At 58.2% G+C, this 11,702-nt stretch overlaps 2 protein-coding genes across 2 annotated transcripts; one reads left to right on the forward strand and one right to left on the reverse strand.

Moving 5' to 3' along the window:
• Window positions 1-29: 29 nt before the first annotated feature.
• Window positions 30-4,915, reverse strand: CHPF (chondroitin polymerizing factor). Its single transcript, XM_024243787.3, has 4 exons — window positions 4,306-4,915; window positions 2,702-3,275; window positions 2,033-2,212; window positions 30-1,718 (listed from the first exon to the last, which is right to left on the reverse strand). Exons 1-4 carry the CDS (start codon window positions 4,617-4,619, stop codon window positions 459-461), a joined length of 2,328 nt encoding a protein of 775 aa, XP_024099555.1. The 5' UTR covers window positions 4,620-4,915; the 3' UTR covers window positions 30-458.
• On the forward strand, window positions 4,158-11,658 carry TMEM198 (transmembrane protein 198). The gene is made up of 6 exons (XM_002812898.6): window positions 4,158-4,279; window positions 5,227-5,458; window positions 5,771-5,975; window positions 8,588-9,163; window positions 10,237-10,439; window positions 10,787-11,658. The coding sequence occupies exons 3-6, from the start codon at window positions 5,810-5,812 to the stop codon at window positions 10,922-10,924; spliced, it is 1,083 nt and encodes a 360-aa protein (XP_002812944.1). The 5' UTR covers window positions 4,158-4,279; window positions 5,227-5,458; window positions 5,771-5,809; the 3' UTR covers window positions 10,925-11,658.
• Window positions 11,659-11,702: the final 44 nt, after the last annotated feature.

The following is an 11,702-nucleotide window of genomic DNA, read 5'->3' on the forward strand; positions in this document are numbered from 1 at the left end:
CTACCCTTTCAAAACCTCTGAATCACGAGTCCACACTTGGCCAGTTTATTAAAGGCAGGGAGCTTTGGCAGGGTCAAAAAGGGAGAAGTTGGGAGATGCCCCCTCCTCAGCTCCCTTCTTCCCCAACAACTCTTCTACAGCCCAGCCCCCAGGGCCCAGAGGCAGGGCTGGCGTCAGGCAGACTGTACTGCATAAATATGTGGAGGCCACAGCCCGAATCAGCAGCGTCAGGGGGCAGGGAAACTGGGTTTGGGACGAGAAGGGGGTGGCTCTGGGAGCACCTGCCCCAGTGCTTGTCCAGAGCCCAGGGACCCACAAAGCCAGAGAGGGGACCAGTGGGCCAGCTTGGGGTCTGGCTACGGCCAGCCCTGCCCAGCGAGGCTGGCAGGTGGCTCTGGTTTTGGGGGAGGAGTGGGGTGGGGTGTGGACATGCCATGGCCCACGGGGACAGGGTGGGGTCAGGTGCTGTTGCCCTGCTCCTGCTCAAAGAGTAGCATGGCCAGCTGGGTTCGGGAGCCGAGGCCCTCAAGCATGCTCTGGCGGCAGCGGTGGTACAGGTCCTCACTGAGCCTCGCGCTGCACGTCTGGGCCCGGTAGCGCTGCAGCAGCGCCGGCTCCACCGCCCGCAGCACATGCAGACTGGAGAAGTGGAGGAACAGCTCGTACACATCCAGGCTCTCCAGCAGCTCCTCTTCTTGTTCTGAGGCTGCCGCCAGGCGCCCACGGGCTGCCACGTAGTCAGAGTTGTAGAAGCAGGCCTCGCTGGCTGCCTGGCGATCAAAGCGGCCAGTGTCACGGCCCAGCTCTGGGGGCCCAGGCCCTTGTGGTGGGGCCACAGCTGGGTGGAAGGCTTGGAAGTGCATGGGAAAGAAGGCCTGCCAGCCGGAGATGGCATGCATGCGGCAGCGGTTCAGGAAGTCAGGCGTGAGCACCGTGTCTGGCCCGGCCAGCAGGAACAGCGTGTCCAGCGGGTGCTTCTTGGAGAGTAGATCCATGAGGCGCAGTGGTGAGGGTACGGCTGTCTGCACACTGAGCCATGGCACCCGGGCACCGGGGAAACGCCGCTCCAGCTCTGCCACGTGGGCCTTGACAGGTGCGAAGACATCTGCATGGGCCGCGCGCTGGGCCTGGCGCGGCTCATACAGTAGCAGCAGGGTCAGGGCTGCCGCAGCATCACCAGGCTCCAGTGCTGCAGTGGCAAAGGCCTCCAGGAAGCCAGGGGCCAGGTCACGCTCAGCCGCAGCTAGAGGCAGCAGCACAGTGAGACGTGAGGCCTCAGTGACATAGGGCACAGGCAAGATCTCCACGCGGCTCAGCGGCCGGAGCAGCTGCACTCGGCGAGTGAGGGGCCGGCGGCCTCCCTGGGGGGTCAGTGCCTCCAGCTGCAAGTCCAGCGTGTATTCCATACCTCGAGCTGGATCAAAGCGTCGGTAGCCATTCACCAGCTGCTGCTTCTGGAGCCGCAAGGCCGGGTGGTAGCGGCGGTTGAGCTCCTCTAGAGCTGTCCCCAGAACATCGGCCACATCAGCCCGGTCAGCCCCACGCAGTGGGCAGCGGGGTGAGCCATCGGCGCAGGAGAAAGCATGCTGCTCCGTGAAGTAGTCCCAGCGCAGCACCTCAAAGCGGGAGGCCGGGCGGGATGGTGCTGGAATGCCCACGGGCCAGGCAGCTGCCCGGTCCCCATCAACGGCCAGACGGCTGGTATTCTGGATCTCCCACTGGATCAGAGAAACAGGCCATGAGCAAGGGACAGATCAGAGGGAGCAGCACACAGCTGGGGGACTGGGTAGGCAGCAGATGCCACTCAGGATGGGCCCCTCATCCCCTGCCAACCTCTGCCCACCCAGGGCCCATACCTATCATTTCCCTAGCATAGACAGCCTGGAGGCTCATCAGAGAATGTAGAAACAGGCAGGGGCTGGGAAGTAGTTTTGTTCTGTGATTCTAGTGCTAACTTGTCATTTCTCTGGGATCTCTGTGACCTCTCAGATCCTGTCCCCCTCACTCCGCCACCCCCAGACCTAGACCGTACCTGTAACTCCTGGATCTCCTGGTACGTGCGTTCCAGTTCAGCTCGGGCGAAAGCCTTGTGCAGCTGGTACATGTGCACAGGGTCACGCACAGGGTGGGCTGTCAGGGCACTTCGGAAACGAGGGTCCCCCTCCTGCACTGGCTCCCCAGTGCTCAGCTCCAGATGGCTATAGTGCACCCCCTGGGGAGAGGAAGGAAGGGATCTGTGATGAGCTGGCAATGTCTTCCGTTGTCTCATAGTGAGTGTCTCATCTCCTCAGCCTATAACCTGTTGTGGACTTGCAGTCTGAGGGTTTAAGTCTACCTTGACCAGCTGTGAGTCTGTGTGACCTTCAGCATGCCTCTGCTAGCTCATCTGCGAAATGGGCATGCGCCCTGTCTCAGAGCTGTCCAAGGGCTAAAATAATAACTAACATCAAATGCCTATTATGTACAAGGCTCCCTTATTTTTTCTAATCCTTGTAACAACCCCGAGCAATAATTATTTCCATTGGCACAAAGGAAGATACTGAAGCCCAGGATATTTAGTAATTTACCAGGGGTCACAGAGATAGAAAATAAATGTCCGAATTGGCATGGAAAACCAGGCCTGTATCTCCACCATCCCTTTGCCTCTCAGAGGGATTTGAACATGACAAGGAGGTATCAGTGGGATAGCTTATCATCCCACCTCGTGGTCACCGGTGCAGCCCACCCCGGTGGCATCGAGAATGCAGCGACCCAGCCACTCGTCAGGGCGCGCACTGACGATGTCGTTGCGGCAGCCTTCCAGGTGGGGGCGCAGTTGCTGCAGCAGCATGCGCGAGAGCAGCACCCCAAAGCCTCCGTGGCAGTAGCGGCCGGGGGTGGGCTCTCCGCCGATGAAGTCCTGGGGCCGGCCCAGGTACAGGTGGGCGGCGGAGGCCAGGCTGAGGTGGCCAGTTAGCCGTGCCAGGCCGTGCGCCTCGGTGTAGGTGGTGTCAGGCACCAGGAAGAACCAGTCAAAGTCGTCGCCGTGCTGCTCCAGCAGGTGGCGCAGCGCCAGGTGCAGGTGCCCGATGGGTCGCTCCTCGCCCAGCGTCACCACCGCCATGCCAGGTGGGGCCCGGCGGCCCCGTGCGCCCGTCAGGAACACCACACGCTCCAGCCGGTGCCCCAGCGTGCGGTTCACGGCCACGCCCAGCGTGGGCAGCGTGGCCTGAGAGGTCAGCACCGCCACCAGCAGCCTCTGCCTGATGCCCAGCTCCGTGCTGATGTAGCGGGTCCTAGGGGAGGAGATGGCACAAGCTTATCAAAAAGACAACGGGGTGGGGGGTGGGGGGGTGGTCAGCACAGACTCTGGCAGGTCGCGTCTTCTCTGCATCTGTTTTCTCACCTATGAATAGGTTAAAAATAAACCCTCTCTCCCAGGGGTCATAAGGATTTAAACGAAATGGTCTTACCCAGGTAGTGCTTTGCATTTGGGAGATGGCAATACCCACCCAGATAGGAGAGAGATATTGTGGGTCTGACTCCGGGGTTCGCTACTTAGTAATTATGTCCTTGAGCATGTTATTTAACCTGAGCCATCTGTAAAATGGGACTGATTGTATCTGTTTAAAGCACCCAGCCAAACGCTGGACACACCATGTATCTACTCATTTCTATATAAATATGCCATTATGCCACAAATGCCTCACATAAATGATATAAAGGAACGTTTGGCATGGGGTGTACTGAGTGTTTTTGCGGGGAGGGGTAAACTGGACTCAGGGGCTCTAGGAACTTACCTTTGGTAAGGCAGAAGGTAAATTGCAGAACCAGCATTTGAACCCAATGTTACTTAGAAGTTATTTCAACTCATCAGCAGAGACATTAATGAGATGGGTACATTCCTCCCTCCCCCATCTCATCCTGAGGTGGCCCTTGTAACCCACTCAGGAACAAGAGATCCAGGTAAATCCTAGTTCTCTCCTTTCTCTCTCCCTGTGTCTATACACTCACCCTATATACAAGTCATTTCTCTAACACGAGCAGCCCAGCCAAGGAGCTATTAGGACCTCTGGGGAGCCATCGGGTAGAGCCGGTTTAGGACACAGGCCAGCAAGTTCAGCCCAGGCCGGCATAGGGCGCAGAGAAAGTCTCGGACTGGCCCCACGGCTCTTGGGAAGGCAGGGCCATAGGAAGTTATCGGGGCCCAAAGACTTCCTGGCCCGCCAGCCCCTTCCTTCCGGAGCCCGACCCGGGCCCGGGCGACTTCCCCGCGCGCTTCCCGGCCGCTGCCCAGGAGGTAGAGCGGGAGCAGCCGATCACTACCTGACGGCCTTTTTGGCGGCCTGGCCGGGCTGTGCGGGGTGGTAGGGCAAGACGCGCGGCTCCCAATTCTCCCCGGCGCCTTCGCCGGCCCCGGGCTTCTCGCGCTCCGCTCCGGGCTGCACCGAGTTGGGCCGGCGCGCCGCGTTGGTGTTGCCGCGCGGCGGCAGCTCAGAGTCTCCAGGTTGGGGCGGGCCTGGGCCGCACGCCTCCTCCACCCAGGTGACGCTGAGCAGGCTCAGGGTGAAGCCCAGGGAGATGCCCACGGCCACGGGCCCTGCGGGCCGCAGCACCGACAGCAGCAGCGATGCCCGCATGGCGCCCTGACCGCGGGTCCCGGGCCCCGGCGAAGCCCCAGAGCAGCCGGAGGAGGCTCCGAGGGGGCGGGACCGGGGAGGGGGCGGATCCGGAGGGCTCGGGCCCCGCGGGCGGGCCCGCTCCCTCCCCGCAGAGCAGAGCCAGCGGCCCGAGCCGAATCCCCGGAGCCGCGCCTCGATTCCCCTCCAGCAGCTGCTCTGGGCTGCGCAGGGTTCTTGCGCTCGGCACTGGAGCCTCAGCCGCGGCCGCAGCTGTCCGACGTGTCACTGCAAGGGCCCCGCCCCCGGGGTGGTGTGTCGGGCTCCCGCTACCGGAGAGGGAGGAGAAGGGGGAGGTTAAAGGGGAAGGACCCCCGGAAGTGCCCCCTCCTTAGTGCGGGAGAGGGAGACGCCGGGGGCGGAGTCCCCTGCCTCCCGCGGCGTGGTTGGTGCGTCCCAGGTGACGTCAGAAGCAGCCCGCCCCTGCCTGGATGGTGCGCCCTGAGTGACGTCAGGAGCAGAGGCCGGAGCTGTCCATCAGCACCAAAGGCCGCGGGCGGGCTCAGGGCATGGGGCCGCGGTTCTGGGGCGGCCCGAGCCCCGGCTCCTGCGCCTTCCCCTTCCCCAGGCCCAGCCCGAGTTCCCGGACGCCGCGGGACTGGAGTGCCAGCCGGTGTTGGAGGTGGAGCGGCACCGCCACCGCGCCGACACCATTCTCTCCGGCCCAGCAGCCCCCTTCCTCGCACGACGGACTTTCCCTGGACCCCAGTCAGTTGGAGCCTCTGGCGCCCCGCAACCCCGGCCCCTCGGGCCTCTGCACAGCCTCTTTCACTCAGAAGCTCAGGTCGCCTCCAGCCCAGGTAAATCTTGGACAATCCCATACTGAGCCGCCCACAGATGAATCTCTTGGCTGCCTCCTTCTCACTGGCAGCACGCTCCCTTCATCCCCCCTGACTCCCGTCCCTCTTTTAACTTCATCCCAGCCTCCACTAGCCAGGCACTTTTGTTTCCCTTTGTCTTTGCTCCCCACTCCAGAGATGCTTCCAGAGCTGCACAAATGTGGATACCACTCCTTTGTCCACTGTCCTTGCTGAGTTCTCCCAATCCCTCTCCCACCCCCATCCTGGTGGGGACCCAGGACTCCTCCGTGACCTCAACTTTTCCTCTGTCAGGTTAACTTGGGAGGGTGACTCCCTTCTATTCCCAGCACTATGCCGGGGACTGTGGCAACACTGCGGTTCCAGCTGCTGCCCCCTGAGCCAGATGATACCTTCTGGGGTGCACCTTGTGAACAGCCCCTGGAGCGCAGGTACCAGGCACTGCCGGCCCTCGTCTGCATCATGTGCTGTTTGTTTGGAGTCGTCTACTGCTTCTTCGGTGAGATCCCCATCTCATCCCTCACCTGGGCTCCCCAGTGTTTCCCCGAGTTCTTTTTCTGGGCCCCCAAGTCTTCTCTGAATCCCTCTACCATCATGAATAATTCTTCCTTTTCTTTCATCCCACACATTTATAGAGAGTCTAGACTCTAGATCATAGGAAAAACAGGTTTTTGGATTAGGCACACCTGAGTTTGAATTTACTTAGCTTTGCAGTTACTAATTGTGATGTCTTGGGCACATTAATCTGTCTGAGCCTCAGTTTTCTCATCTGAACAATGATCACAATATTTGTCTCATGTAGTGTTATAAGAATTAGTAAGCATTCAATAAATAATAGCTATTGTGGTGAGGATGTGTTTGGGTAACTGTGCTAGGTAGCCACTGAAAAACACTTAGCAGGGTTATTACACATGGTCCCTTACCACAGGGCATATTGTCTGACAGGGAGGAGACTCCCTTGAGCATTTACACCTGGGATACATATTAGAGTGGGCTGGATGGTGGTCACACACATCCATCCAGCCTACAAGGCAGGCTCCGGTAATCAGAGCTGCTGTGAATACTTGTACAGGACGGGTACTAAATAAGGGAGCTCAGCTGAGTGGGTAAGTGGGGGGCTAAAGTCCAGCTCATGCTCTACCTGACAAACTCTGGGCCTTGGCACAAAGCTGCTTTGCCTAGAGAAAGGCACACCTTTTTCTAATATGCATAAAGGTGCCAGATGGGCTAGTGGCCCAGTGTAATGGGAATAAGTGACCAGTGGCTTTGCAGCAAGAGTTACAGAACTTCAGAGAGGAGAGTGAGCTCTATGGGCTGGGGGCCCAAGGAAAGCCTCTGGGAGGAGAATTGTAGGTGAGTGGGACCAGTGGGGGCAAATGAGTCTTGGGGGCTGAGGTTCCAGGTTGGGCAGAGGTAGTGCAACACTTGTGTTCTGCAGCCTCCCCCTACAATGGGTGGGTAGACAGGGTTGGGAGCCAGATGGTCCCTCCCATTCCTCCCCCAAACTCTGGGCTGAACAACTGAAGAGTAGGCAGGAGGAAGTGCCCCCCACAAGGGTTCAGGACACGTTCTGGGCCTCCGAGGATTCTGTATCACCTCACCCCCTCCATATCTGTACCCACTCCCTCTGCATGTTGCTCAGTGCAGCCTCATATTCCCTCTCCTGGGCTTCCTGACATCCTACCCCTTTTGGATGTCACTACTCCCAGGTTCATGGACTCTGAGCCCTTGTCCACGCCCTACTCCTCTCTCTGATCACGGAGCCTCCTGGACTCTCATACTTCTCCCTACTCCTGGAAGTGACTCTCCTCTGTTGTCTTTCTCTTTGGCTCTCCCTGACTCCTTGACTCCCATCTCTGATTTCCATCTTTCCAACTATTCAGAATCTCCACTTCCCTCACCCTTTCAGGTATCTCTAATGGGCCTAATGGCCCTATAACCTCCTTATTTCTGAAACTCCACAAACACTATTTCCTTTTCTTTGATTCTGTGTGACCTCATGTAAGCCTTAGTGACCTCCACCTCCCCTCCCCTCCAATTATGTCATTACCTTCCATCCCTCTGACTCCCTCTATTACTCCTAGTTTTGATCCCTGGTTACTCCTCTCTAATTCCTATAACCTCATCATCTGATCACCCCTCCCCATACTGTGATCCCAGTAATTCCTTGTTTTGGTCTCAGTGTTCCTCTCTCGGAAATCGTTTTATACTCTCGATGATTCTATTTCTGTCAATCTCCCTAACCTACAAATACCTCATTTTCCGGGACAACTCCCCAGTAATGCTGCTACTGTGTCCTCTTTGTAACCTTTCAGTGGTGCCATATCTCTGAAGCCCTGTGACCCCCAGACTCATCTTTCCCAACCCTCACCTCTCAAATTTCTTTCTTTCTTTTTTTTTTTGAGACAGAGTCTCGCTCTGTCACCCAGGCTGGAATGCAATGGTGCTATCTTGGTGCACTGCAACCTCTGCCTCCTGGGTTCAAGCGATTCTCTTGCCTCAGCCTCCTGAGTAGCTGGGATTACAGGTGCGTGCCACCATGCCCGGCTACTTTTTTGTATTTTTAGTAGAGACAGGGTTTCACCACGTTGGTCAGGCTGGTCTCAAACTCCTGACCTCATGATTCACCCGCCTCGGCCTCCCATAGTGCTGCCACCACGCCCGGCCCTCGAGTTTATTATGATTTCCAAATACCTCATCTCTGTGAGCAATCCCTTCTCAAAGACCCCAACGACTCTTTTGCTGATCCCCTTGGGACCCCAGTGACTTATCTCTCTGACTCCTATGATCCCAAAGACACCAATGCACAAATTCACTCTTGACTCAAAAGATTTATCCTAACTCCTGTGATCCTCAAATACATCAACCCTCATGATCTCAATGGTTATGTTTGCCTTCCCATTGACCGCCAACAGCCATATCTCTCTAACCTCCCCTGACCTCAATGGCCCCATCACTGATGCCCTCATGACCCCCGTGACCCTCAGTTCTCTGATCTTAGTGTCTTTGTCTCTGGTTCCCCTGGGATCCCATGTCCTTGACCCCTTGGACCTGCTCCCTCCAGCCTGGTGCCCTCATCTTGGCCCCTCACTAGCCCCTGTTCCCCTCCAGGTTACCGCTGCTTCAAGGCAGTGCTCTTCCTCACTGGGTTGCTGTTTGGCTCGGTGGTCATCTTCCTCCTGTGCTACCGAGAGCGGGTGCTAGAGACACAGCTGAGTGCTGGGGCGAGCGCAGGCATCGCTCTGGGCATCGGGCTGCTCTGCGGGCTGGTGGCCATGCTAGTGCGCAGCGTGGGCCTCTTCCTGGTGGGGCTGCTGCTCGGCCTGCTGCTCGCAGCTGCTGCCCTGCTGGGCTCCGCACCCTACTACCAGCCAGGCTCCGTGTGGGGTCCACTGGGGCTGCTGCTGGGGGGCGGCCTGCTCTGTGCCCTGCTCACTCTGCGCTGGCCCCGCCCACTCACCACCCTGGCCACCGCCGTGACTGGTGCTGCGCTCATTGCCACTGCCGCTGACTACTTCGCCGAGCTGCTACTGCTGGGGCGCTACGTGGTGGAGCGACTCCGGGCTGCTCCTGTGCCCCCACTCTGCTGGCGAAGCTGGGCCCTGCTGGCACTCTGGCCCCTGCTCAGCCTGATGGGCGTTCTGGTGCAGTGGAGGGTGACAGCTGAGGGGGACTCCCACACGGAAGGTAAGGGGGCACAGGCCAAGGTGGACATGAGAGGAGCAGGTGGCCAGGGATGGGTTGGGGGCCGAGTGACTGGGGAGTGGGGGACAGCAGCAGAAGGCCTCGATGGCGGTAGAGAGCTGACTTGCTCAGGGTCTGGGAGGATAGCACCCAGGTGCCATCATTCATTCCACAACAACATATGGAGTGTTGGCTCCGCACCAACCCCATTCCAGGCACCAGGGATACAGCAGAGATAACACAGACAAGGTTCCTGTCCTTATGGGTATACATTCAAGGCAGGCAAGAGACAGATAACAGAGATGCAAACAAACAACATGATTCCAGTTGTGTAGAGTGATATGACAGAGACACTGTGCAGGATAATGTGAAAGGGTGACCTATGGAAGCTATTAGAGTTAGGGTGGTCAGGAAAGGCTGCCTGAAGGAGGTGATATGTAGGCAGGCACTTGAAGGCTAAGGGGCCAGCCATGCAAAGAGCTAGAGAAGAGGCAACAGCAAGGTCCAGGGCCCTGAGAAGGAATGAGCTCAGCTTGCTTGAGGAAGTGGGGCAGGCGTATGGGAGGTGAGGTGTGGGAGCCAGGGTGATTGCGTGGACCCTCTGGGTCATAAGAAGCACTCCACATTTTATTAGAAGGGCAATGAGACACCACTGGAGGGTCTAAAGTAGGGGAGAATAGAATCTAATTTAGCTTTTGGGATGCTCATTCTGCTGCCGAGTGTAGAAAGCATTGGAGGGAGCAAGTGTAGGGGGAAACCAGTGAAGAAGCAGCTGTGATTGTCCAGTGGAAAGATGATGATGGCTGGCCTAGGTGATTGGGAGAGGGATGACAGCCTGGAAGGGGGTACCTGGAAGCCTAGGAATCTTCCATAAAGACCTATGGAAGAAAAGAACAACAGTGGGAAGTCCCTCTGAGAGGTAGGAGACCAGGAAAGGAAGTGACAGGGTGGGAGTAAGGGGTTATGGACAAGAGGAATCTGGAAGCCTAGAGCCCCAGGTGGGAAGAGAGAGGGAGGGCTCAGGGGAAATAAGGCGCACAGTCCTCTGAGCTCCTTCTCTACCCATCCCACCACAGTGGTCATCAGCCGGCAGCGCCGACGCGTGCAACTGATGCGGATTCGGCAGCAGGAAGATCGCCAGGAGAAAAGGCGGAAAAAGAGACCTCCTCGGGCTCCCCCCAGAGGTCCCCGGGCTCCTTCCAGGCCTGGGCCACCAGACCCTGCTTATCGGCGCAGGCCAGTGCCCATCAAACGCTTCAATGGAGACGTCCTCTCCCCGGTGAGCTCCCTGAGCCCATCTAGCCAGAATGAGAAGGAAGTGTGGAAACTCTGTCCAAACAGGACTGGGCTTTCCCCACGGGCTGGTTGCTATCTAGAAGGCCTGTTTGTCCATGCATCGGAGCCCATGCACCAGGGGATTGGCGGGTCCAGCTGGTGGGGGGATTGGGGGAAAGGTACCTGAGTATGGGTTTTAAGTGGGATATGGTATGTAGTGGGGTCTCAAGGCTGTGGACTCTGGGTTTATGGCAGTCTATAGAAGTGTCAGGCTTGTGGGAATTCAGGAAGAGGTGGCTTTTAGGGCAGGATTCTGCGGTGGGACTCACACCTATGTTTGCTCCCCCACAGAGCTATATCCAGAGCTTCCGAGACCGGCAGACCGGGAGCTCCCTGAGCTCCTTCATGGCCTCACCCACAGATGCGGACTATGAGTATGGGTCCCGGGGACCTCTGACAGCCTGCTCAGGCCCCCCGGTGCGGGTATAGCCATATCTGCCTGTCTAGACTCTGCAGTCACCAGCTCTGCCAGCTCGAGGAGGCCTGCTAGGCTGCCACTCAGCCTCCTGGCTTTGGCTGTCCCTCTCCCCAGCCTGGAGAGGGCTGGCCTGGTCACTAGAAGGGAGGATTGTCTCAGGCCAGTCTTGGCCTGAGAGGAAAGCCCCCTCCCAAGCTCCCAAGAGGCTCCTGAGGAATTCGGGGTGTGAACCCCATTGGGGTGTGCTCAGGGTTGTGAGTGTGTTGCCCGTGTGTCTGTGTGTATGTGTGTGGGGGTGGGCGGGCTTGGAGGGGACACTGGGACCCTTGCCTTAGATTTCTGACTGGTAGGGTTTCTCCAGACTCAGCCCCACCTCCTCACCCCCTGCCGGAGTCCCATGGGCCACCTCCTGCATGTCTCCGCGGAGGGGCTACCTTCCTTCCCATCGCCCTGCCTCCCAGCCAGACTCATCTAAGGGTTCTTGTCCTTGTCTATGGGGCAAACTGTAGCACCCCACACCCTGGTCCCCTGGCCTCTGCAAAGCCACCAGCCTGAGAGCAGTGGCAGGAGATGGGGGTGGGGGGGTGCCGCTCTGGGCTGGGTTGGGAAGGGAGTTGGGGAGGGGTTTAAATGCACGGTGCATGTCTGGTGTCTGTCATGCCAACCTGGACACCTCATGCTTCTGTCTCCCCCACCCCACTCTGTTTTACATCTTTTATAAATGTGCCAAACTGCGTGGCCTCTGCCAGGAATGGTGGTCTTTGGTGGCTGGCACTTTCATGGGCCAGG

This window comes from Pongo abelii, chromosome 11, assembly GCF_028885655.2.
Source record: "Pongo abelii isolate AG06213 chromosome 11, NHGRI_mPonAbe1-v2.0_pri, whole genome shotgun sequence".
NCBI classification, from domain to species: domain Eukaryota; kingdom Metazoa; phylum Chordata; class Mammalia; order Primates; family Hominidae; genus Pongo; species Pongo abelii.

What these genes read in the sequence shown, in the direction of transcription:
- CHPF (XM_024243787.3), bottom strand. Translation starts at nt 4,619, where the DNA reads ATGCGGGCATCGCTGCTGCTGTCGGTGCTGCGGCCCGCAGGGCCCGTG. An exon ending in GCTGCACCGGTGACCACGAG is followed by an intron (nt 2,213 to 2,701) that starts GTGGGATGATAA and finishes TCCTCTCCCCAG; the next exon opens with GGGGTGCACTATAGCCATCT. An exon ending in AGGAGATCCAGGAGTTACAG is followed by an intron (nt 1,719 to 2,032) that starts GTACGGTCTAGG and finishes TCTCTGATCCAG; the next exon opens with TGGGAGATCCAGAATACCAG.
- TMEM198 (XM_002812898.6), top strand. Translation starts at nt 5,810, where the DNA reads ATGCCGGGGACTGTGGCAACACTGCGGTTCCAGCTGCTGCCCCCTGAG. An exon ending in AGTCGTCTACTGCTTCTTCG is followed by an intron (nt 5,976 to 8,587) that starts GTGAGATCCCCA and finishes GTTCCCCTCCAG; the next exon opens with GTTACCGCTGCTTCAAGGCA. An exon ending in GGGGGACTCCCACACGGAAG is followed by an intron (nt 9,164 to 10,236) that starts GTAAGGGGGCAC and finishes ATCCCACCACAG; the next exon opens with TGGTCATCAGCCGGCAGCGC.